The following is a 24,759-nucleotide window of genomic DNA, read 5'->3' on the forward strand; positions in this document are numbered from 1 at the left end:
CCTCTTCTCCAAGCTAAAGAGCCCCAGCTCCCTCAGCCTTTCCTCATAACAGAGATGCTCCACTCCCTTCATCATCTTTGTCGCCCTACGCTGGACTCTCTCCAGCAGTTCCCTGTCCTTCTGGAACTGAGGGGCCCAGAACTGGACACAATATTCTAGATGTGGTACATAAAAAGCTAGTAAATATTTTATTTGTCAGTCATATGTAATTAATACACTCGGCAGTTATAACTGCAGAATTTGCCCACAGGCTCGTGCGAAACAGCCTGAGGGTCCCGCCGCCCGCTCACAGCGCCCCCCGGCGGCGGCAGCACACCCACTCGGCGATCGATTGCTTAGGCCCCTCTCGGCCCCGCCCACTCAAGGGCTGCGCTCCGCGGGGAGCTCGATTAAGAAGGCCTTTCCCCCTCGCCCCGCCCATCCCGCCGAGCCGCCGGCTGCCGCAGACGAGCCGCCCGTGGCGGGCACGCAGGTGCCGGTCCCGATGCTGCGGTGGCTGATCGGCGGCGGTCGGGAGCCGCAGGGCCTGGCGGAGGTAAGGCGGCGGGCGGGCGTGGCGGAAGGGGGCTGAGCATCTGGCGGCGGGAGGCGGGGCCAGGAGGAGCGTTAGGAGCGTTGCGGCCGTTGGCGCGGTGAGCGTTGTCTCCTCACCGGCCGGGCCGGGGGTGCTGTCTGTGGGATCAGCTGCTCTCACGCAGCACGGCGCCGGTGGGAGGCCGGGAGGAGCTCTGGGTCTGGGTGGAGCGTTGTGAGGAAGGGGCGCGCTGGCCGTGGCCTTGCTGCCAGGGCAGATCTGCCGTCCCGGGGTGACGCGCCGGGCCCTGCGCCCCGTCACGGTCAGCTGGCAGTCTGTGAGACTGCCTGGCTGTTAGGAGGAGTTACAAGCTTCGTTAAAGAGAAACACGGGAGGCGAAATATACACAGAAGCAGACCCACGAGCTTGGGAGCCCTTGCAGTCAGGAGCGTACCGGCTTCTTCCCTCTGGCTCAGCGCGTCCTGGGCGAGTGGGAGTTACGTTGTATAACTTGCCAGCATACGGAGTCCTGCCTTGGGGACTTTGCCGTCGATAATGTAAATTAAAGGCAGTAACTTATTAGTTATATAGCCTAGTTGTAGTTTGTAGTAGTCTTCTAGCATTTCTTTTCAGTTTCTCATCCATAAATTAGGGCTATGTAGTACACTGAACACTGGTATCCTTCCTGTTGCCGTATTTGGAAAAAAGAGTCTTACTGGATTTGAGGGAGACATTACTGGGATTTTCTTGTCCCTAGGACTCTGCTGAAGTTCTCAGCCTGGACTTAACAGAAGTTAATTAACACTGTTACTGGGCTCCCATCACTTAGTGCTTTTGTAATCTAGACAAATATGAGGAAGTAATTATATTTCAGCTGCTGTGTGTGAGAAAGCCATGACAATATGATGGTTTGTTTCAAATGCCATTTGTTACTTCGGTGGAAGTTTGAGTCTGAAGCCATTTGAAATGACCATGTCTGGGAATGCCTGTTTTGTTATGTTTGACTTTTGTTCTCCATCAAAATGTTGGTTGTATTGCAGTCATATTTAGCAGGTTCATGTGCAGTTATTTTTAAAAGGAAGATGGGAAATTATGTGGGTGTGTGTGCCTGTGTGTGATTATACTGTGATTTAATAAAGCATGGGCATGAGTCAAGGTGTGGTCCAGTTCTTCCATTCTGCCATTTGTAGCTTGGTTAAACTCTGTTCACAGGACTTGTGTTTCCATTGCCACCACTGGTTTGCTGCATGATGGTGATTGTTTTGCTTCTCTGTGGAAAAACTGAGTAAGAAATATTGACAGGGTTTAGTCCCCAAACTATTTTTTTTCCTTTCTTACATTAGGCAGTATTGTTAATCAAAAGATCATGTTGGTAACCATTAATTCTCTGTGTAGTCTTCTTAAATAGATAAGGAAGCCCATAGCAGTGTGTTGTCTATGGACTTAAGGTGATTATTTCATGTACTATGGCTTCAGCCAGTCATGAAAAGGCCAGATGTATTAGAATGACGTTGCACTGGGTGAATAGAGAAAGCCTCTGGCAAAGATGTTCTAAATTCATGAAATATGAATTTCTCCTTACCCATTTATTTTTTACTATGGAACTGAAAATCATTTAGACTTAGGCTCCTGAGTCTCTTCAGCTGATGGCCATGTACTGATGGTGTATGACTTCAGCAGGGTGGCTCTGGTAATGGGAACAGTGTAACTGCAGTAGCATCATGCTCCATATAATCTAATTTGTCATGCTCTATAATAGGTACATAAGTAGGTCTGTATACTCTTGCATCCCTATATTTTGTGAATTGCTTTTGAAAATGCCACTTTTAAATGCATCGAGTCACAGGGGTTATAGGAAGTTCTGGAGCTGAGATGAATGTTGTGTTTTTTTTACTGATTTTTGAAGTGATCCTTACAGGTCCTGCCTGAAAGCCTGCAAGTTTGGAATGGATTCCATTAGCATCAGCATCTATAGTAGCTTTTTCTTCTAAAAACTTGGGTGTTGCTACAAGGTAGTTCAATTAATAGTTTATATCAAAAATAGATTTTTTTCCGAGAAAGAATGCACATGTAACCAACCCAGCACTCTAAATCTAAAGACAGCATAGCTTGTTGTGTGACAGTACTGGGGGAAAAAACTTTTTTTTGTTATCTATAGTACTTCATCAGCACTGTACCTTTCAATATTTGCAGGCATTCTTAGAATTCAGAAAAAATAATATTAGACACATTATTCAAAAGAAGTGGCACTGTTTTGTACTGAATAGGAAGCAACAGAATATAGAATTGGGATGTTAATGTTACAAATTATGACTTTTTCAAAGCAATGTTACTATTGTTCTGTGAATGTGTGTTTCTGTTAGTAAATAAAAATGGAAGTCTTCTGACTGCAGTATTCTTAATGTCATTTGGTGATGCTGAGATTTGCTTAGGATTTTTAGGACTCTCATTTTTTTTAAGGAGTGGTTTGTTTAGCTTTTGACAGGTGAACTCCAAGTTTCCATATTTGTCCAACTTTTCTTTGTAACTATACAGGTTCTACTTGCATTATTTAAAATGGGAACTGCTACTCTCACATAATTGCATAAAATGAGGAACAGTTGCTTCATGAAATGCATCAGATAGCACAAAACCAAGATAAAATCACAAGAACTAGCATTTTGACAACCTCTTTATTTTAAAAATAAACACAGATTTCTTATAATACATTTGTCTTTCACATAGGGTTACCTCTAATGCATGTTGTACAGTGTTCAGTAATTACTGTTGTACAGTGCAGGTTCTATTTAAGTTCTTGAGAGTCCTGGAAGTAAGATGACATTGACTGTGATGTAAAATAAATCTAGAAGGAGGATAGTGCTCAGTTACTACTAAGCTATTTAGATTACTTTTTTTTTTTTTTTTTAAAAAAAAAAAAAATGTCTAGTAGCATGTTGTTCTAGAATGTGGAAATCTTAAATACAAAAAAGTTGTCTTCTATTGAAACAAAATTATGATTGAGATCAGCAGAACTATCGTGCCCTGAAACTGCAGTCCTATGCAATATTGTATTGACCCTGCCTGGTGATCAGCTTGCTCTGAGTGATTGATTGTTCTTTTAGTTAATAGTCTAGTTGGGAATAATTGCAGATGCTGTTTTGTAAGATGATTAATAATTCTCTTTCTCTGTCTATTTTTTTTTAAGCAGTTTCTTTTGGTATTTTGTTAATTGAGTCCCGACAGATTATTTATATATTATGTAACAGGACAGCATTTATTCTTATTTATTTTAAATGTCATCTTTATATAGGATTTTAAAATTGAACAGTAGATGAAAGATATGATAGGTTCACAGACCTCTTGGAAGAGGTGTAATTTAATGCAAAAATTAATGTATGGTGAACTGAGTCATGAAGCTGGCTCCACATGACAACTTATGACTAAACTGGGTTTTCATCACTGTGTCAGTGATTAAAGGCGTACAAAATGTTTTTTGTTAAACAGAAAATGCTATATTATAATTTGAAGTACATGCTATAGAAAGATATAATTTACTTGGAATAATTAAGAAATGATCATCTATAATGATTTTCAGAAACTTAACTGCAAATATAGATATATGTTCACACATGAGACTATAAGTCCATTTTTAGACATTGCAAAGACGTGGTGAAAATAATTCTGTCACTACAAAATAATTTTTTTTTTAAATGAATTTTAGAAATCATCTGTACAGACAATTGGTGAAGAACAAATACAGAATCCTTACACGGAGCTCCTTGTGTTGAAAGGTCATCAAGATATAGTACGATTTCTAGTGCAAATAGATGACTGCAGGTATGAAATTGTGTTTCATATTGTTTCACAGCATCCTTGGCAATACTTCAGAGAATATTTATTAAAATGTAGTAATATTTTTTAATCCTCTCTTTTTATTTTTGGTGGGGGTGGGCAGAAAAAGCCTGGAGTTTAAAAAGGCATGGGACAAACACTCCCTTTTCTTGGTATGTTACTACATCTTTTGGCCTCTCTTGTTACACTTTTGTGAGAAAATAATGGTGATGGAGTTATGTTTCTTGTTTGAAAGAAAGGCCTTAAGCTAATTCAGTCCTTCTCTTTTAAGGTGTTCCTGGGTTGAATGTTCCCTTCTGTGCATGTATGCACACACTTTCTTCCAGGACAGCATGCAGTAGTGCCTGCTTCTGTTCTGGACGTGTGTGTTTTATGTTTTTGAATTGAGGACAGCTGTTATTTCACCTTTTGCTTCTACAAAGCAATGTAACAGATTCCTACAGATACACTGTAGCAATTGGACATGACATTCTCGGCAATATTGAATGTTGCTATTACTTTCTAGTATTTTATTATACTTTCTTCTGAAACTCTAGTGCTTGATTGGCTTGAGCTTCAGTTAATGCGACTTTTTTCTGAACTTCTCAAGTTTTGAAATTTTCACCACTTTGTTCAAAATGACTACTTAGTAAATTTCAGCATATGTGTAATTTCTGCATTACATATCTCCTCCAATTAGATCTTGTTCAACTTGTTGTACTTCTTTGAAACCTATTTCTTTGTTTCACTCTTCAGACTTTTAGCTTTTTGCATTTTTTTTTTTTTAATATTCCATGACAGTATTTGTTGGTTCTGTTCTTAGATCCATGTAGCTAGGTCCAACTTTATTGTAAACTCTGAGGATGGAGTTATCTAAAAGTTGAAAGATAGATTATGAAGCAGAGATGAAGTCACTACATTTACCATTGCCACTTCGGAAGTGTGACTGAGATAATGAATTATGATGGTTTTGTGTTACAACTTGGCTTCTCTCTTATCTTTCTCTAAGTTAGCCTTGCATGTTCTCTAATATAACTTGTTAATAATGCTGCAAGAGAGGAGATATTTATCTGCCTTAAAAGTAAAGTTATGACATCTTTAGTCAACAGTAAGTGTAATGATTCTTGGCTGATGTGGAGAATTAAATAGAAAACCTTTAAAACTAACAATGTGAGTAATAGGTGAGAGTCCCTCCATTAAGAAGCTGGAGTAATTTATATATTTTATGGATTAGACACAGAAGAGGATTTAAAATATATTAAACAATACACTACACAAAGTTAACATGGGTAGCAGTGTGGCTTATATCTTTGCAGTGTACAGCAGCTGTTTCGTGAAGGGAGGTTCTCTCCTTCCCTGTGCACATTGATCAGGCAGGTGGTCTCTTCCAAATTTGGAATGCCTGCAGAATCTTGTTTTCTACTGATTTTGTAAATATAAATGTAAATTAAAAATAAGTAAATAAACATATACACATTTTACTGAAGACTCTATGGAGAATTTGTAGTATGTCAGTTTCCATTCTTAATGTGATAACTATGTACATGTTAGAAAAGTTACATGCATTGCCTTTAGATTTATTTTTCTACATTATAGTAATCCTACAGGAGATTCTTATAGAAACAGAAGAATTTTGTGGGGTTTTTTTCAGTCCTTTTTTTTCCCACGACAAGTTATTAAAATAACCTTTCCTCAAAATACACTTTTCCCAGAACACATACTTGATAAATGTAATTGGTCTTTATAGAAATACCAGAGTATCCTTAGATTGCACACACTGTCTGATGCAAATAAATCTTTTACCATTTTGGGCTTCATTGTGTGTTAGCAGGTAAATTATTGAAGCTAAACTAATGATCATCAGTGTAAAACTAAAGCCTGGATGGCTGCATTGAAGATAGGTTGTAAAATAGCATATGGATAAGGAGTAAGTTACATAGCTGGTTAAAATTCTGAGAGTTTGAGGAATTTAAGAGTCGCTTCACTGGACAGTAATTTAAAGGTTTTATTTATCAAGAATATGGTAGTTTCTGGATTGTTAAACAGCTGATAATATTTTTCACTTGATTTTTTTTTTATAAAATTAGTATTGTTACTCAGCTTCTGAAATGTTTTTATTTAGTTTCTGCAGCTATTCCATTGTGTGCTTTTTGTCAACTATTGTAAGCCAAGTTTCACGCTTCAGGTCTTTAGATAATATCATCTTATTGAAAATTTTGCAGAAGGATTTTCTTGTTTTCTCAGTGGCTCAGCTAAAACCAGTGAGTGGAAAATTTTCTCAGATTGGTTTTTGAAGATACTAAATAAATCCTGTATAAGTGTAACAGAAAGTTTTTTTTTATTTTATTTTTTATTTTTTTTTTATTTTTCCTTGTACTTTCTGAACATGAAATAAGGCTCATATTGATTGGAGATCACTGAAGAACGGTAAGCCCCAGCAAGAGTCTTCCACGAAATGGACTGAGATAAAATTACATGTAATACTCTAGCATTTGACACATTAAACTAAACAGAGTTCATAACACATTTTAAGAATAGCCTTTTTTGTTGCTTATTTGACCATTTCTTGCTCCTTCAGGAAATAGACAAGGTTAGAGATGATGGTAATCCTGATTGGAAAAAAATCAGGTGACTCATGAATCTCCACCTTGGTGAATAGAATGTAATTGTAGGATGACTGACTCTCCAGTATACCTTTATATTTAAACAGAAATCCTGGTTGGGAGGTGCAGGGGAGATACACAAAGCAGCACTCTATTGAGCTTCTGCATTGATGAATTACACTCATGCCTTCTTTGAAACACAACTTTTCTTCCCAGAATTTTGTTCAAGTGGCACACAGCTCCAAATGCTACTCCAGAAAGTAACTGGGATATAAAGGCTTATTGCTGAATTGTGATAGTCTTACTATTTTAAATTGTTGATGGTGTGACAAAACAAGGTATAATAGAGCTAAAAGGCAACTAAAGATAAGAAATTAATGTTATCAGAGGTCTGCATAGGAGTTTGATTTTTCCACTAGTTTTTTTAATTAAGGGGCTTGATTGGATGTAAAATAATGAGAGAGATGAAGAAAGTACAGCTTATATTTTTTTAATACTATAATAGAGTAAACCAAGAGGTTATGCGGAAGAAAGAGGGGGTGGGGGAAAACTGTATGGCTTTATGCCTGAAAACTTATTCTGTAAGTTTCACAAACACTGTGATGGCAAAGACTCTAAATGAAAGGATTTGTATGTAGTTAATGAAACCATTCACAGCTGGTAAAAGAAGAATGTTTGGAAGTGATATAACCTCTCCTTTATGACTTTATGGTTCATAGTACGAAATCTTAGTTGGTTCTCTAAGTGTTAACTGTTTAACCCTTGGTGAAGGCTTAAAACAAAGGGAGAAACTAGAAGGTAGATACTTGAAAGTAACAACTGCATGCAATTTTCTGTGGAAGGTGTTGCTTCTGTTCTAGGCTTTCTCAGCTCATAGTGCTCTTACAGGGATAGCTGGGATGTGTGCTTCAGCTACACTGTAGCTGTGGTGGTGATATGGTGCAGATATAGGCAGATGGTAAGATACTCGCTCTAGCCTAAGGAAGAAGATTGAATGTAGGTCAAACTTAGTTAATTTGAGATGAACATGATAATATGAACCTGGTTTGTAACTTTTAAAATATCTTTTAGTCAGTTGGCTCTGACCAATAATATTTGGTTTTGGACTTTGCTTTTATTAGGTGTGCAAGATCTTGTTTTTTTTTTTTTTTTTTTAACAAGAGAATTGGTTCAGTAATGTGGCATTCTATTTATAATATTATATACTGAAATTCTAAAGCCTTGTTCTTATGTAAGTATGTGTTGATAAACACCTCTTCATATGTACTGGCTTCAGTTTATAAACTGTAATTGGGATTTGCAAATACATATTTATTCTTTAAAGCCAGAGTCTGATATATGTTGTAAATATTTTTCTTACATAACTGTTTGCTGCTTTTCCATTACCTTATGCTACATTGATGTTTTCACAGGTTTTAAAGTTATTATTTTTTTTTTTTTATTTCAGGTTTGCATCTGCAGGAGATGATGGAATTGTATTTCTTTGGAATGCTCAGGTTAGCTCTTTTGGGGGGTAGCTTGTGTACCATGGAGTGGGTAAAAGTTAGGGAAAGTTAGAAATGTCTAGTAGCGAAAAATCAGAATAAATAGGAATTGCTGCAGAGCTACTGTTTAAAATGTTTAAGTGTAGAGAGTCTGTCAAATCTTTGTTTAGAAAGGGGAACTATGAAGGTAAAAATTCTGTGAACCCAAGAGAACAATAAGTTTTAAAAGTTAGAATGTTTTGGGAAGACATAGTGATTTTTAGAAAGATTTGACATGAAATAATTATGTGAAAAGCAGAAGTGTGTATGAACTTGTGGCTTTGATTCTTCTTTTAAAATGTTTGGTGTTTGCGGTAAACACTGAAATGCTGACTACTAACTCAACAAATATGTAACAATGTCCCAATCCTGAAGACATTAATATATATACTTAAGTGTTAAGTACATTTCAGTGGTTCTATTAGCAATACCTTTTTGTGTTATAACTGATTAGACTAACTGGAAAGCTGACAAAAATGGTATTGGAAAGACACCAAAGTCAGTGTAAGTCAAACATTTCATGCAGTGCAGAAAAAAAGCCTTAATTGCTTGCCATGATAAGATCTTATAATTTTTGAAAACCTTACTAAGACATTAGGTGTATTAGTATAATAAATAATTAATTAATAATAATTAAGATAATGGAAACAGTGTTCTGTTCTGCTCTTCTGCTCAGTGTCTTTGTATCAATAAAATTATAGACTAGGGATGCATGTTAGACCTCTGTTAAGGAGGGCTAGTATACAAGTTAGTTCAATATGAAATCTAAAAGGGAGACACTGTGCTGTCAAAACTGTGAGTACCAAACATTCAAATTGAGGAAAAAAAAAAATCTCAGACTTTAAACTTTTTTAGAAACTTTCTGAAAAATGTGTGACATTTATGATGGCCTAATTTTACAATACAGAAGGGAGAACTTGAAACTTCTCTTTTGAGCAGTTTCAGTTAGTGCTTTGCTGTTGTTGGAGACCTTTTGTAATTCTATAATTTGGAAAAGCAAGTTGAGTTTGAATATTCAAAACCATATATGTGCGTATATCAACTCAGTGTTCTGAGCAGTCTATGAATGTAAAAGCCATTTAGATATCCAGCTTAGAAACTGAGTTCCATTTTCTATCTGTAGGATTTTTATTATGTTTTTGCTAAAGCAAGTCCTCTGTAGTTTTAATTTAGAAACTTAACCCGCAAGTGTAAAGAAGTTTACAGTTAAAATTACCCTGTACTTTCATTGTATATTTAAAATGCGAGTATGCTTCTGTTTGTAGAGTTTTGTCATCTAACTAAAGAGAGCAGAAGTAGCCACAGTTTAGATCTAAACTACCAGCTTGAAGCTATACATAATATACATACTAAAAAAAGCTGTCAGGAAATAGGCAGCACTGTATTTGCCATAAATATAGTTCAGGTTTTTATAATAATTAAATTAAATAATAAAATTTTTCAAGAGAGGGTTTGTCAACAGATCTGGATTACTGTAGTATCCATTAAAAAAGCTGAATGACCAATATTTGCATTGAAATGAAATGAGTTTAATACAGAATTTAGTTCCTAAGGGCTTTTAGAGAAGTATTTGCTTGTTTGATAGGTTGTGTGTTTGTTTGTTTTACCCTGAGAGTGATTTAACACTTAAACTTAAGACGTTATTTAATTCCGGGTAAGATCTTGAACAATATTGAAGGTAATAAGAAGTAAATCCATAAATTACACTAGAAAGGGAGATTTTAGACTCTCAGATATTCTTGCTTTCAAAAGTAATTTTGTACCTATGTTACACGCTGCAGTAGGCATTTTCCAAATTTTACACTTAGTTTTCTGTGTTTTTATTTTTCAGACTGGAGAAAAACTTTTTGAACTTCATGGACATACACAGAAAATTACAGCTATAGCGCCATTTTCTTCACCAGATGCTTCTGAAGAAAAAAAACATTTGATTTTAACAGCATCAGCTGATAGAACAGTTATTGTATCCCTAGATCTGGAGAGGATTCAAATTTCTATGGGCTTCTGTTGGTTTTTATTTTTAAAGGTAGCATTGAGGCAGGCTGCAGGTTGTTTAAGTTTTTTGGTTGTTAATATCCAGTAGGTTTAATTGGATTACACTAGGATTTTACTAGTTATTGCTCACAAGTGGATGCAATCCTTGCTACAAAAATGAATCCGTAACAGACCTTTATTAATATGTCATTTTGGCCAAATATTGAAGACAATCAGGGTTTAGGATACTGAGTCTCTGCATACCTATTTCACAATCTGCTATTTAGTTACAAACACAGCAGTTACATTCATAATATATAAAAGCCTTTCAGTTTCCTTAATGAATAAAGTCAGGTTTGGGACTGCACTAGTGGCAGACAGGTTCAGAAAGTGTCATGTTTCCATTCTACTGTAAAGGTAAGCTGAGGAAACCCTAGGTATGTCTCTTGTTTTGTTATATACAATAATTCTATTATTTATTGCTCATTGGGCCCTATGGACAGTTGTGTTAAACAGCAGTTTGGTTTAAGAACAGGTACATAATGAGTGGCTGAGAAGTAGGCATGTTTCTTAATTTGTTTTTGGAACTCTTAATACATCAATTTTCTTTTTGAAAGATGTAGAAAAAAGGTCATTTTTATGGCTTGATTTTGTTACTGTGTTGGAAACTTCAATCTACAGTTAAACTATTTATTGAATAGTAGAAAAAAAATCACTGAAAAATCTGTTTTTCAGCAGAAAAATGTAACATGGTATGTAATTAAATGTATTTCTCAGGAAAGTGACACCTTAGAACTGTATTTCATAATACTTACAGCTTTATCTAGCTAAAGCTCGTGATAATTTCACTGAGAAATTCCCTGTAGAACTTTTGCAGGGGACATATATCTGATTTTTGTTCTGCAGTGTTTGACAGTTCTTCAAAGACTGGATGTATGGTTGTCTGGAGGGAGTGATCTATGTGTTTGGAACCGAAAATTAGATCTCTTGTGTAAGAGCAGTCATCTTACTGATGCAGGTAAAAATGTAAATGACTCATTATAGCTGTTAAAGTGCAAGTGAAATGGATCTGTATAATGATGCAAAACCAACTTGGCAAATTCTCTTTAATTCTAATGATAACATTATGTATTAGAGCCACTCTCTATTTTTTTAAAATGCCAGACTTAATAGTTTCAGAATTAAGACTGCTTTTAATCTCCTGTGCTGTGTGAATTTTAAAATATGTCAAATCTCTGTAACACTGTACATTACCTCAAACTTACAGGGCTAGTCCTTGGATGTTAACTTATACATATTTACTGTAACACAAGCCAGATCCTTTGACTGCTTCTCTGTGAACGAGTGGGAGTTTTATTATTCTTAAGTAACGGTTTGTAGTAGTAAAGGAGTAAAGATTTTTTTTTTAATTGTTAAGATCAGTACTTTTTATGTAGAAAATGCAGGTTTTGATAGAAATACAGTAAATGTAATTGGATCTCAATGTCAATCATGCTTTTTTGTTAATAAGCTTATATATAATCTGTCTGTGCAAAGAAAACTGTTGCTTATTATTGCCATACTTTACAAAGATACCTATGAATCTGTTAATTGCATTAAAAAATCGAACCAATATTTTCCTTATTTTGTCATAGAATGAAGCAGTGATAGGCAAAACCTTCTGAATCCTTGAGGATATTAATACTTCTCTTGGTTCAATACAAAATATCATGTCAAATACCAGCTGGAAATGGTGCTCGAGTGTTTAGCATGAGGTGCTATTGAAACTTGTGTACAGGGTGTCAACAGGATGTGCAGATTGCTTATTCCTTGGGGAATTTTCCTTTAATGGTGTTGCAGCACAGAATGGGGGAATTCTGTGGAGGATGAAGGCAGAGTAACAGCAAGCTGGACGTTTATCTTGTGATCTATTCTTCTTCATCTGGCTCTACATGATATTTTAGTATTATGCACACTGCAGTAGCATCAGTGTCTAATGACTTCGGCACTGACTATGTTTAGAGTCTCAGTGTCCTTAATATTGTCCAGCATTACAACATAAACATCTTAACTGTAGAATAAAAAGATTATTTACTCTCAGCTTCACCTCAGGTTTGACATTCAGAGTTCAGCTAGATTCAGGACCAAAACTCCTGACTCTACCTCCACCTAAGGTAATCTGTTCACTTCCAATGCCACTTAACTTTCACTTCGTGCGATGTGCTTTTATTTTGATGATAACTTGTAAGTGGAAGGAGGATTATGAAGAACTTTATTAATAAGGAATTAACAATTTGCTGTGTGTTCTTGTGGCCAACAAACATACTTTTGTCCCTTATCTCCTTTATTTTTTCAAAGGTATCAGTGCTTTGATTGAATTGCCTAAAAATTGTGTTGCGGCAGCTGTTGGCAAAGAGCTAAGTGAGTATGCTGCATTTCTGTTAAGTGTTTCTCTGAAGCCTCCTATACCAAGATCAGGGACCTTAGATATTGCTGATCTTCCACTGTCCAAAACTATAATGGTACAATGTGATGTTTTCTGTTGCTCATTTGGAGACAGGGTTTTCTGTGTATGCAAACTGTAAATTGTCATCTAGCTGTTGGTGGAGAGCCTTTTAACTAAGGGCATTTTGTAAAATTAGTTTAATTTCAGAATACGGAAAAAAATCCAGGAGAAAAAGTAGGCACCGAATCAGCAAAACAAAAGAGTTTGCTCAACATGATTAACCACTTAGCTGAAAAATAGCAATCTGATATTCTCGTCAAAGAATCAGGATCAAATTAAAAATAGTCTTTTTGTGTTTAGACATCGGTATGCAATGTAAACTTCAATCTGAACTTTGTGCAGTTCCTTTGTAGTGCCCTTGAGTTATAAAAGAAATTCCAAGACTGGTTAAAATAAGGTCTTAATTCCTGGTGATCTTGATTGCCTTACTAGAGCATTTTGTATCCTTTTGTATAATAGTTTTCAGTCAGAGAAGACTTTACGAAAGACCTTTTGCTTTTTGTTTGCTGATCTATAGAGACGTCTAATACTTTTCACTTCTGCTTTCTGCAGCGTCAGGTGTTGACCAGTTCTCTGAATTTCAGAGTAACTAGGCTGAGATGTTTTACCCTATAGTTACTGTAGCAAGAGGCCTTAATAATAACACTGACAAAATTTATTCCCATGTTTTTGGTGTTACAAGTGGTAATAAATGGCTTTGCACATCTTGTACTGTCTCTTTTATAATGTGTTAGTTTCTGTCTTTCTGAAAACGTTATGTTTTATTTAAGCATAGCTACATTTTATTCTGAATTTTAAAGCTTATTTAGAGAATTCCTCTCTCTATCTTGGAAGTAATTTTTAGGTTGATTCCTTCAAATTATGGGTCTGAAGGTTGGAATGTCCTGGAAGTAAAACGCCTTGTTGACCATCAGGATAACATTTTGTCATTAGTCAGTGTCAATGGTAAGAGTCGTTTTATAATGTTACTGGTTTTGTTAGTTACCAGGGGGATATTTAAACTATGGCGTTTTCATTAGGACAAAAATTTAAACTGGAGTGAAACTTCATAACTAGTAGATGTACCTTCCTGTGTAGCTGCAAAGATAGTGAAATGTGAAAATATAATGGGCTTATTTATGGATCAAGAATGAAGTGAAACCAGGCAGGTTACAATGTAGAAGAGGCACAAAAGAGGCAGCATCATTGATGGGAGTGGAACTCTGCATCTTTTTCCTGTTGGGAAAATTTAAAGTGCTGTTTCTTCATGTTTCTTCTGATTCTTAAAATGGAATATACCATGCCAAGTCCCTTGCAGTTGTAGTCCCAAGATAACTGAAAGTTTGGGTGTGCGGGTGTGGGCCTGCACGTAGATCCATTATTTAGAGGCTCTGTTGCTCATTAGGGCAATACTGAGCTATTACCTGAAATTCTGTTTACTCTGCTACAGGTATCAACCTCTACTTTATTCTTCCCTGTCTTTTTCTATGAAGCACTCCCAGAGCCTAGGACAAGTTATTCCAAATGTGATAATGTATATTTGTCTGTGGGCTTATTTGTGTCAGCCTTTTCAGCACAAGGGGACTGTGGTACAGAGGTAACATGAAACTGGAAAAAAGAAAACTTGGTAGTTGTTTCTAGGCTTTCCTGTTGCTCTTATTTTCTCCTTTTTGATTATGAAGGGGGAGCAATACTAGGCTTAAAAAGACAGTATGCTATCTGCGTTAAGTATTATTGAAAAAATTCCTTTCCAAGTGTGTTTAACAAAGTCATAAGCAGCTACTTCAATCTTGCCATTAAGTCATCCATTTTATTAGTGATCAGTATTTCTGTGTCTGAGGTGTACCTGCTTGTCCAAGGAATAGAAGTGTTTTGCATGTCAGCAATAAATGAACTTTAAATGCTTGTACATACTACTGGTGGTGTTCCTTGCCTTTGCTATACTGTAGTGTGCACTGTGGCTGGTGAATGTTCTTGGTCCTAATTTTAATTTTACAAGAGAGAGCCCATCTCCTTTTGCTCATCTGAGCAATGCTAGGTAAAAAAAATGTGTATTTACCTAAAGGATAGGTTTTTGTCTGGTCAGTTACATATTGCATATTCTACATAGCTTCACTTGAAAATGAGCTCACAGCTTTCTAGGGTTGTAATTTTTTTGTGAAATGGATATTTCTTTCTAATATCATTGTTTTTTCCCTCTCTAGACTCGACTTTTGCAACAGGTTCTCATGTGGGTGAGTTAATAGTTTGGGATGCACTTGACTGGACAGAACAGGCATCTGAGTGCAACTTCTGGGACTCCTCTGTCAATCCAGATGCACAGACAGAAATAAAATTATCCCAAAGCCCAAATGAAACTTCTGTTCAACACCTAACATCTGATGAGGAGGTAAAAAGCTTTAAACAGAGTAAACTACTTTATGTGAGCTAGCATGACCTTACCACGGAAGGCCAAGGGTTTTCAATTTGCTTATTTAAAATGTGCACAGCTATTTTTATACAACAACATTTTTTATATATATTTTTTTTATATTAAAAACTTGGTCATTGATCTAACTGAAGGCATAATATGTTGATGGTGTGGGAACGGACATAATGGACCATCACAACAGTATTTATTTTTGACTGACAAAGACTTACTAGTTCTTTACAGTACCACTGGAGAAATATAAACAGGAGGTACATGTTTTGATGGCATACATGCTTCATATTCCATGGTTCTGGAAATGCACTTTCCATGATAAATGCGCCTCTTGAACTTAACGTACTATGAAGTGACTTAAGTAATAGGCATATGTCTGTGCTTAGTAGTAAACAAACATTTGTGCTTCTGTTCAGATGGGCTATCCTCAATTGTAAAGAGCACAAATATGGGTCCAAAATTCAGTCTACTCTAATCACACTTTGGAGGTAATTCAGGAGTTCTTTGTTGGAATACTCAGGCAGAACCCATTTATTGTTCAGGAAAAAGTAAAAATTCTCAGGTTATTTACTTTTGTGAAATACTACCAACTGTTAGTGGCAAAAGAAAAGATGTTTCATAGTTAGGGTACAGTGGGATTCTGTTTTGGAGCCTTTGCTAGGCAATAATTAAGAAACGGATTCTTAGAAACAGATTCAGAAACATGAGCTGTAGCAAAATAAAAGCTGTGGAAAAACCTGAATGTAGGCTGAGGACCAAGTAGTCACCTGACACATTTGTCTGTCAAAAGAGCATTCATAAAATACTGGAGAGAGAAACATTGTGGGCTGTGGGTGTTGGGGGAAGGAGGTGTAGTTGTCTCTAAAGGTAGAATTTCCAATGATTTTGTTGTGGGTGCTTCATTCTAGAAGGAGCAAAAAGCCGATCCTCTTCAGGAAAAGTTCTATAATTTGGCTTCAAAACATTTTGATTCCCTGCTTGAAAGCTACAAAAGATGTGTTTTAAGGCAGGGAAAAATAGTTTTGGGAATTCAGAAATAGTTAAAATATTGAATGTGGAATCTGAGGCTGCTGAGGACTTTCTTCTGTTCATGGGACTGAACTAAACAAGTTGCTGCAGAATTTTATTTATTGTGAGACTTTTGAATGGTGAAAGAAAAAGTAATTCTAGTGTTATGCCCTGAAATAGAAAGTGCAAAATTGTTCTAGATCTTTGCAGTATTTTTTAATACCTTTCTGTGAGAGAGTTACTTTTCTACACTCAGTAGAGCCCAAATGGTTGAGCAATACCTCTTTGTACAGCTTCAGTTAAGTTTTAAAAAGGTGGCAAAAATGCAGAGCAGCTTCCTGTATTCTCAGTCTTTGTTGATAAAACAAGAGTTTGTCAAAACACAGAGCATTATTTTAGTGTAAGAACATAAATTTTTAATTAAGGAAATGTGTTGATGTGTTGATTTCAGTGGTTTCTGCTTAAATTGTAACTACAGGATGAAAATAAAGAAATTTAAAAACTGCTTGGAGTACAGAACAGAAACAAGCCAGATAATGTGGGTTGGATGACATCATAGTACTGCTGGAAATCTATTACACGCAGAGTGATCTTTCAGTATCTGTTTCTGTAAGTTGTTCCATTGAATTTTCTTTCCAGTGTGTGTTTGCTGCTGTTGGGAAAGGCATATACGTATATAATCTTCAAATGAAGCGTGTGATTGCTTGCCAGAGAACGGCTCACGATTCCTCTGTACTGCACATTGAGAAGCTTCCAAACAGGTACAAGTCATGGTACATTTTGTTAATGCAATAAAGAAATGCAGAACTTGAGGGATGGCTAGAGACAGTCGGCAAAGCTGCATCTGATTCTTTGGGCAGGGCCTTGATCTTTAGTTTGATCTGTTGTTATTAGATAGAGCTTGTCAATCTGATTTTTTTTTTTTTTTAATGCATTGTTTTAATTCAGTTTTAAAAAAACTTGTAATCCAATATGCTTGATGAACAGGCTCAGAGTAAAATATCTTGGTTATTTTCAAAATGAGACTTGATAAAGCACTTTTGTCTGCACTGTGAAAATACAGGTTAGTAGCGTTTTACTTCCATAAAGCAAAGGCCTCTGTCATACTCAGTAAATATTTTTCACTAAATATTTTACAACAATTGAAATGTTTGTTTTAACAAAAAATAACTTCCAGCCTTTGCTCATTAGTGCCGAATTTCTAACTGGAATTTATTTCAACGGACAAGTTGGACAATATGCTACATATATATAATCTAATAGTTGTGTCGTTATATTTCTTCGTACTCTTGTTCAATAGAGCAAAAGTCTGTCAGAAGATAAAAATTAGGATCCTGATCTTGCAAATGCATGTGCTGTTCTAAACGGTTTTAAACATGTGACAAAAAGGAGTATCTTTCCTTTTGTTATTTTTCCATAACATAAGAAAAAAAATACGGTTTTGCTTAATGAAAGTAATGTTATGGAAGCCAGTTACGTAACCATGTTTGCAGAGTCTAGATTTGGGGGTTTTCATTTGTTTTACAGAGTGGAAGGCTTTTCAAATGGGGTTGAAAATGTGTAATTTTTTCCACCTATTTTGCAAGTCCATTGTAGTTTGTCCTGCTAAAAATGTGCCTTGTTTTATATGGAACATCTGGATGTCCCGCTACATTGGAGAGTTCTAGCAAACTTTTGTAGAACCTGAGGCACTTGCTGTCTGTTTTATAGAAACATCACAAGGTGACTTGCACAGATCAGTATTCGGGCTGGTGTTGCTTATCAACTGTTTTTACAGGCAGCTGATCTCCTGTTCAGAAGATGGCAGCGTGCGCATTTGGGAGCTCCGAGAAAAGCAGCAGCTGCCACCTGAACCGGTTCCAACAGGTTTGCTAGTAGTGGGGTGGTGAAAAGAAGCTTTATAAAAGGGTAACAAGAAACCCAGTATTCGCCATGTAGGAATACAGGCTTACAGGCTTTGTAAGAAGAGATAATGTCTTGTGTTCAAGCAACTGATAACAGGTGTGGGAGGGAAACTGAAAAAGACATGGGTCCACAAGCCTTCTGAGGTCTGCTGTGGGAAGTTAGAAGGTCCAGCTGAAGCTGTTCTGTGCCATAAAGCTTATTTAGAGTTTATAGTTTTATCAGCTGTCTTAACAAAAATTATGACCTCTCCTGAGAAACCTTGATTTACTTCTGCTTGTACTGAATAGTGCTGGATCGTCCACCATGCAAGAATAAATAGTTGCAGGACCTTGTGATGAAAGCTAAAGAGAAGCTTGCAGATCAGAAGCTGGCAGAAAAAAAAAGGTTTTCCCTGTCTCCTCCTTGAATTTGGAATAACACTGGGACTCACTTTGAGGCTGTATCCAACCACACGTACTACGTCTGAGCATTGTAGCCCTCAGGGCTAGCTGCTAGTGTTTTAGGAAGCATTTTTCCCAAGTACAGAGCCTGCCTGTGTAGCACTTGCTTCCCTGGGCACTGATAGTTGTGTTCTTAGACAGGTACTCTGGACAATATAATTAGTATTATGGACTGGGAACAGTAATGAGCTGTTACTCTCTCGTAGGAGGTTTTTTTATTTGAGCTGTGAATAATTTTCCTAATGTATCTTGTCTACTTGGCTATTCACCTGCTGATGGTAATTTTTGCAAGTACGTTATTGCTGCCTGGGTTGATTTAGAAACACTTTTTCACAAATATTCTGCCTTCCGTATTGCTGGTGACAGCTGATCTATTATACACAGTTCTGCTTCTTATTTTGACAAGTGGTATTTGGTTTCACATTGGAAATTTATAACTTCTGTGATTGGAGATATTTGAAAGCAACCATATGTAGTAGTGAGATGGGTAGACTGCTGTTGATTTGCTCTATTTTTTTTCTAAGGAATAAAGTAGAGTAGAATAAAGTAGAGTTCATCTCTCCAGTTATCTCGCTTGCACCAGGGCCAGGGTCTAGTGCACTTCTTGTTTTGTGTGCTCATGGAGCTGAGGGAAGGGTTAGGAAGAAAGTCTGAACTGCATTGTATACAGAAACAAACTTTCTTACTTCTGTCAGTATTACTACATAGTTCTTCTGGAGGCTGTGTGGCAGATGTGTATTTTCTTCTTACCTAAATGGAACATATGGCGTACTATTTATACACTCCAGTTTGGCTGATAGTTTTAAATCTGAAGGAGAAAGCCAGTGGACAGTATAGAAACAGGCAATTCAGTGTCAGAAACTTGCTTCCTACTTGTAGGCCAGCATTCTAATGCCTTACTGCAGGAACACAGGATAGAGACTGGTACCGCATTTCTCTGTGCACAAGTAACAGTTTAGGAGGAGTTCAGGAGGTAAACATCACTGTTCCTCATCTGCCTTTGCTGTTCAGTTTGTTCATTTAGGCAAACTGTGGATTTTTTGCTAAATCTCTATATTGTCTTATCCAGGTGTGTAATTCAACATGTTTGCTAAGTTATGTCTAGTAAAGCCAAAAAGCAAACTAGCTATGCTTCCTTCCCCACTCAAGATGAATAACCTAGATGTAGAAATGCTGTGCAGCACAATGCTACTGTCAGTTTGCCATGCAGACTGTCCTGCTTGTAGATTTTAAGTGACTCGTGTAGTTCTCTCTTTAGATAGAAGAAATAAACTGTATTTGTGATTTTTGCCTTTTTTTTTTCCAGGGTTTTTCAATATGTGGGGATTTGGAAGGGCAAACAAGCAGGCAAACCAAGCTGCTAAGAAGATGCAGGAGAATGCACCTATGTATTTCTTGGAATTGGTTGGTGATTTAATTGGTCATTCATCAGCTGTGCAGGTAGGTCAGGTCTCATAAGAACAAGTGAATTTCATGAGTGAATTTCACTTACTGATGTAATTTTTGCAGTGTTTCTTAAGCAGCTGTAGCTTTCAACTGTCTGGCCTCTGGAGGCTGGGAACATGTTGTTATGTGGTGTATTTAATTCATTTTGAAAACAATAATATATACTCACTTAAAGTTCTAATGAGAACTCAGATACTCACTGATACCTGAGGACTGTGTATGCAGGCACACATGTACATGGTACAGATAATCTGTTGAGGTCTTACAAATGATACAGCTGGGAATAATTTGTTTGTTCCAGATTTCATCTTAAGTTCTCAACCTAAATGAGGGCTTATATAAAAAAACCCTTGGAAGACTTTCTTAGCCTTTTGTGCTATGAGCCTTAGGGAGATATTTTAATTTTATACTAGCTACCATTCTGTGCTTCTGTCTGCCTAACAGAGTATGTTTTATGTTTCAAATGGCATTTTCCCTCCACACCTTTTTGTATTAGACAAAGCTATTTGAGTAACAAATCACTTTCCTATAGTGGACTTTTATACACATTCTTGGCAGGAGCAGGAGAAAGGGCAGATAGAGAGGAGCAGTGTAGTTCTGGAGTAGTTTTGCTCACAAGTATTCATGAGACTGAGTGTTTTTTCAGAAGGTGAACCTTTCTGCTACAGGGATTTCTGCAAGGCTTTCTGCTTCTCTCTACCATCTTTTTTTTTGGGAAAAACTGCTTGAAGACACCCTATTATCAGTACGGATAGTTGCTATCTAAGAAAGAGGACATAGTGTGTAATTCAGCAAGAGGTGCAGCAAAGGAGGTGAGAGACACATGTTTGTTCTTTGCTGGGATGCTGCAGAGCCAAGGAGTAACTGAGGTGATGGTGGATGTGATTTTCTGCAGTATTCTACATATGGAAATTTCTATTTTTAAGCTATGGGCAGACTGGAGCAGTTGAGGCTGGAAATGTTGCATGGTGATGAAATGTGTTGGTCAAAGATGTGAGCTTGGCCAGAGTATTTCTACTTGGACTGCATAGCTAGTAGGTGGCTTTTCCCAGTGCAGGTGGGCTGTAGCACAGTCCTTGGCCTGAATGCTTCCCGTGTGCAGATCCCTTCCACAAGCTGAAGAGTCAGGACACTGGAGGCATGCCATAGTGTCCTTACATGACTTGGTTCTGTTGGCAGTTGTGTTGAACTGCAGTCAGTGCCTAGATGTAGGCAGCCTTGTGGAGGACTCCCAAGTCCTCCACATGCATGACTTCTCAGCTCCACTGGTCTTGCAAAATCACTCCACTGCTGCTGTATTTTTCTCCTGTGTTGCAGCTGTTGCTGGTTTGGCTTCCTCTGTGTGACCAGGCACATGCTGATGTCTGTCACAGTTGTTTACTCTTTGATCCTTCTGGCCCTGGTGATGGTAGCCTGTGGTGTTGTGTGGAAAGGGGACAGTGTACCCAAGTGAACAGTGGCTTCTGTTCCTAAGAAACCAGGGGAACAGAGTTCACGCAAGTTATTCACTATTCTACTGCTGACTTGGAACAAATTTCTTCGATGTTCTGTACTTTAGCTTCTCTATCTGTAAGGCTTTACTGCTTTTCCTAAACGGAGGTCTTTCAGTGTGAAGTGCTGTTTAAGAGGTGTTTTCATGTAGAGATTTTTTAACAAACATGTAGAAAGTATACATTGTGATTTTTCATCCGTGTGTGCAAGCAGGACAATTTCAGACACATGTATTTGTTAGTCCAGCTGTACACTGAGCATTTAAGCAAGCTGACAATCTCATGCGGGCATCATGGTAATAGCAGTGATTTCATTGCAGATGTTCCTGTACTTTGGTGAACTGGGACTGGCCACGTGCTCTGCTGACCACCTCATTATTTTGTGGAAGGATGGTGCACGAGAATCTAGGCTTCGCAGTTTAACGCTGTTTCAAAAATTGTCACAAAATGGTGATTTGCAGCTCAGATCTTAAATTGCTGAAATACAGGCTATCTGTGTATAAACTGGATGTGTGTTAAATGTGAGTGTGAAAAATAAAGTCTGAACTACTGAGAACGTGACTACCAGTAAGGTTTACACTTAATACCATATTTTGTATTGGAATTTTTATTAGTTGCTAATACTCCTCTCAAAGGAGGATTTTGCATGTCGAAACTTAAGTGGCTTACTCTGTCAGCAGAAATGGTGTTCTCTTGGAAGACTGAAGATAGTGATGACTCATTAAATAATTTCTAATATTATTGTTAATGTTTAAAAATATCGTGGGTGGATGTCAATTAAGATTTGTGAAAAACCCTAGATGGATAACTAAAGCAGTTGGGGGCATTCCACAGCGTTATGTGCAGAAAGGCTTCCTGCTCTATGTAATTCATTTCTTGAGGGTAAACTTCAGTCACTGATGGCTCAGATTTATGTATTGACAGAAAACTCAAAGAGAAACAGTTCTCAAATATATATATATATATATATATTTTTTTTTTTTTTTAAAGATTTGAAATTACTACCCTGCACTAAGGGTAAGAGCAAGAAAGAAAAGCAGGCAATACTGGTGTGCTAGATTTTAATTTTTGGTAAAACAGGATATATAGATGATCCTTGCTTGTAGTAGCTGCATTTTCACTGTGGGTTAATCTACACTGCTGGAGTTTATACAGCACCATTAACATGTCTAGCATGAAGTGTGATTGGTTTAGCTTAGTCTTTCCATAATGCATTTATCAAATTAATTTGTATCTAATAAAAAGCACTGACCTTACAGTGGGTTTTCAGGATGTAAAATATTTTCTGAAGCGGTAGCAGTTGATGTATTTAATACTAGCAGAACACTTGTGCTAGATTAATACTATATTTGCAGCTGAAGTTTGACTCCAGAGAAATCTGCACAAAGTTTGTAAGGATAAATAGTATTTCAGAGTTCAAAAATAAAAATCTTTGAAGTACACAATGTGTTTTTCAAGTCTAACATATCAACAGTAATTTGCAAGTTAAATGGGAGCAGGAAAAAACCCCAAACTAAAACAAAAACCCCAAATCAAAGCAACACAAAAGCAAAAAAATGTGTTTGAATCAGTGGGAACCGTTTCCAGTACAGGAAATTACAGGGCTGTATTTCTGGACTTAAGATACAGCAGCATCAGTAAATGCAGTTAAATGCTCATGTCATGAAAGTAAATATCTTCATCAGACCTATCCTTAATACTTGTACAACTCTCAGGTGGCTCTTTTACATATCTGTGTACTGACAACAGCATGAAATAAGCAGCTGTTAGTCAATTGGACAGGTTAGAGTCTGGGAGACCCAGTGCAACAGGTAGATGATGACTGATCAATGCCAATTTCTTTTGCTCTTAAAGAGGACATAACTTCAAAAAAATATTTTTTTGCTTAGTCTGTGACTGTGGAAAGAAACAAGGGATCTTGCAACAAATATACTGATTCCACATTAACGTCTTAGCTCACAAACCAGAACAGGCTGAACTTTATTTCTTAGGTTCCTTCCACCATTTACATTTTCTTTCTTGTGACAGAAGTGTGACAAAAATAATGAATTGATGTGTTTTACATAGATGCGGTCTTACAGTGTTGCTGTATGTAACAAATTCAATTAAGTGATGACAAAGCTTTCAATCTTGTGATGTTCTTTTCTCCAATGCAACTGCAGTGAGTGTTCAGTCATCAGAATAGTTAAGGTACAACCACCAAGAGCACTAGTACTGAATAAAGGAGTAGTAAAAGCAAACAGTTTACAGTATAAAAATCAGAGGTTCGATTTATCTGAATAAAAATCCATTGAAGAATGCGGCAATAGAGAATAGGAAATAATGACAAAATGTAGTTCACCAGAAACACCATTCTTCAAATATACACAATGCAGCATTTTAATACACAGCAACCTGCCTTAGCCATGAAAAAAATAAGATTCTGTTACAATTCTAATAAAAATATAGCTTATATACATTTTTCTGCACATACATTTTATGAATGTTTCCCTTTGTTTCAGAACTTGTACAAAACATACAAAAAAGGTTGGCATGTTATGTAAGCTACCTGCAGTAAACAACAATTGTTGTCACTTTTCTTCCACAGCAAACTAAATGCTGGGGTTTTTTTGTTTGTTGTTGTTTGTTTGTTTGTTTTTCTTTACTGGGTTCAATTCCTGATACAGCCAAAGGGCTGTAAAGAGTATGTCTCAAGACCTTTCTTTTTAGTGAGCAGTGGACTGCTTCTTCAACTGCGGCCACAGCTTTGGCACCTTTGCCTGCACCATGGAGTGCACAGTGTTAAAAATCAGCAGTTCTGCTAGGATTTATTAACTGAATAGTCTGAGAATAGTCTAAAATTTGAACTCATGTTCATGTTCTGCATGTGATTAAAATGAGATGTACAAAAATATGCACTTGTTCTTTGTAGGCTTTAGTGTAAGTGTTGTATCTTAAAACTAATGAAAAACTGTTTTCTAACTTTAGAAATACTTTTGAAATACTTTTTACTTCACAAGACAAACAAGCATTTTATTGGGAGGGAAAAAGCAGTACAAATTATAATCCTATTACAAGTTATAACCTGGAAACAATTTTGAAGAAATGACAGGTTCATCCTAGAAGTAAGTAGCACAATATATGGACTTATCATAAAATTGAGATCAGCTTAATAAAATTG

At 36.8% G+C, this 24,759-nt stretch overlaps 1 protein-coding gene across 1 annotated transcript; it reads left to right on the forward strand.

The window, feature by feature from the left end:
- Positions 1 to 421: 421 nt before the first annotated feature.
- WDR41 (WD repeat domain 41) lies at positions 422 to 23,027 on the forward strand. The gene is made up of 13 exons (XM_082074092.1): positions 422 to 535; positions 4,215 to 4,330; positions 8,375 to 8,423; positions 10,282 to 10,413; positions 10,779 to 10,841; positions 11,331 to 11,442; positions 12,762 to 12,824; positions 13,744 to 13,854; positions 15,093 to 15,277; positions 16,958 to 17,079; positions 18,096 to 18,184; positions 19,970 to 20,103; positions 21,920 to 23,027. Exons 1-13 carry the CDS (start codon positions 485 to 487, stop codon positions 22,070 to 22,072), a joined length of 1,380 nt encoding a protein of 459 aa, XP_081930218.1. The 5' UTR covers positions 422 to 484; the 3' UTR covers positions 22,073 to 23,027.
- Positions 23,028 to 24,759: the final 1,732 nt, after the last annotated feature.

This window comes from Streptopelia decaocto (genome assembly GCF_964273445.1).
Source record: "Streptopelia decaocto genome assembly, chromosome: Z".
NCBI lineage: Eukaryota > Metazoa > Chordata > Aves > Columbiformes > Columbidae > Streptopelia > Streptopelia decaocto.

What these genes read in the sequence shown, in the direction of transcription:
- WDR41 (XM_082074092.1), top strand. Translation starts at nt 485, where the DNA reads ATGCTGCGGTGGCTGATCGGCGGCGGTCGGGAGCCGCAGGGCCTGGCG. An exon ending in TATTTCTTTGGAATGCTCAG is followed by an intron (nt 8,424 to 10,281) that starts GTTAGCTCTTTT and finishes TTTATTTTTCAG; the next exon opens with ACTGGAGAAAAACTTTTTGA. An exon ending in CAGTCATCTTACTGATGCAG is followed by an intron (nt 11,443 to 12,761) that starts GTAAAAATGTAA and finishes ATTTTTTCAAAG; the next exon opens with GTATCAGTGCTTTGATTGAA.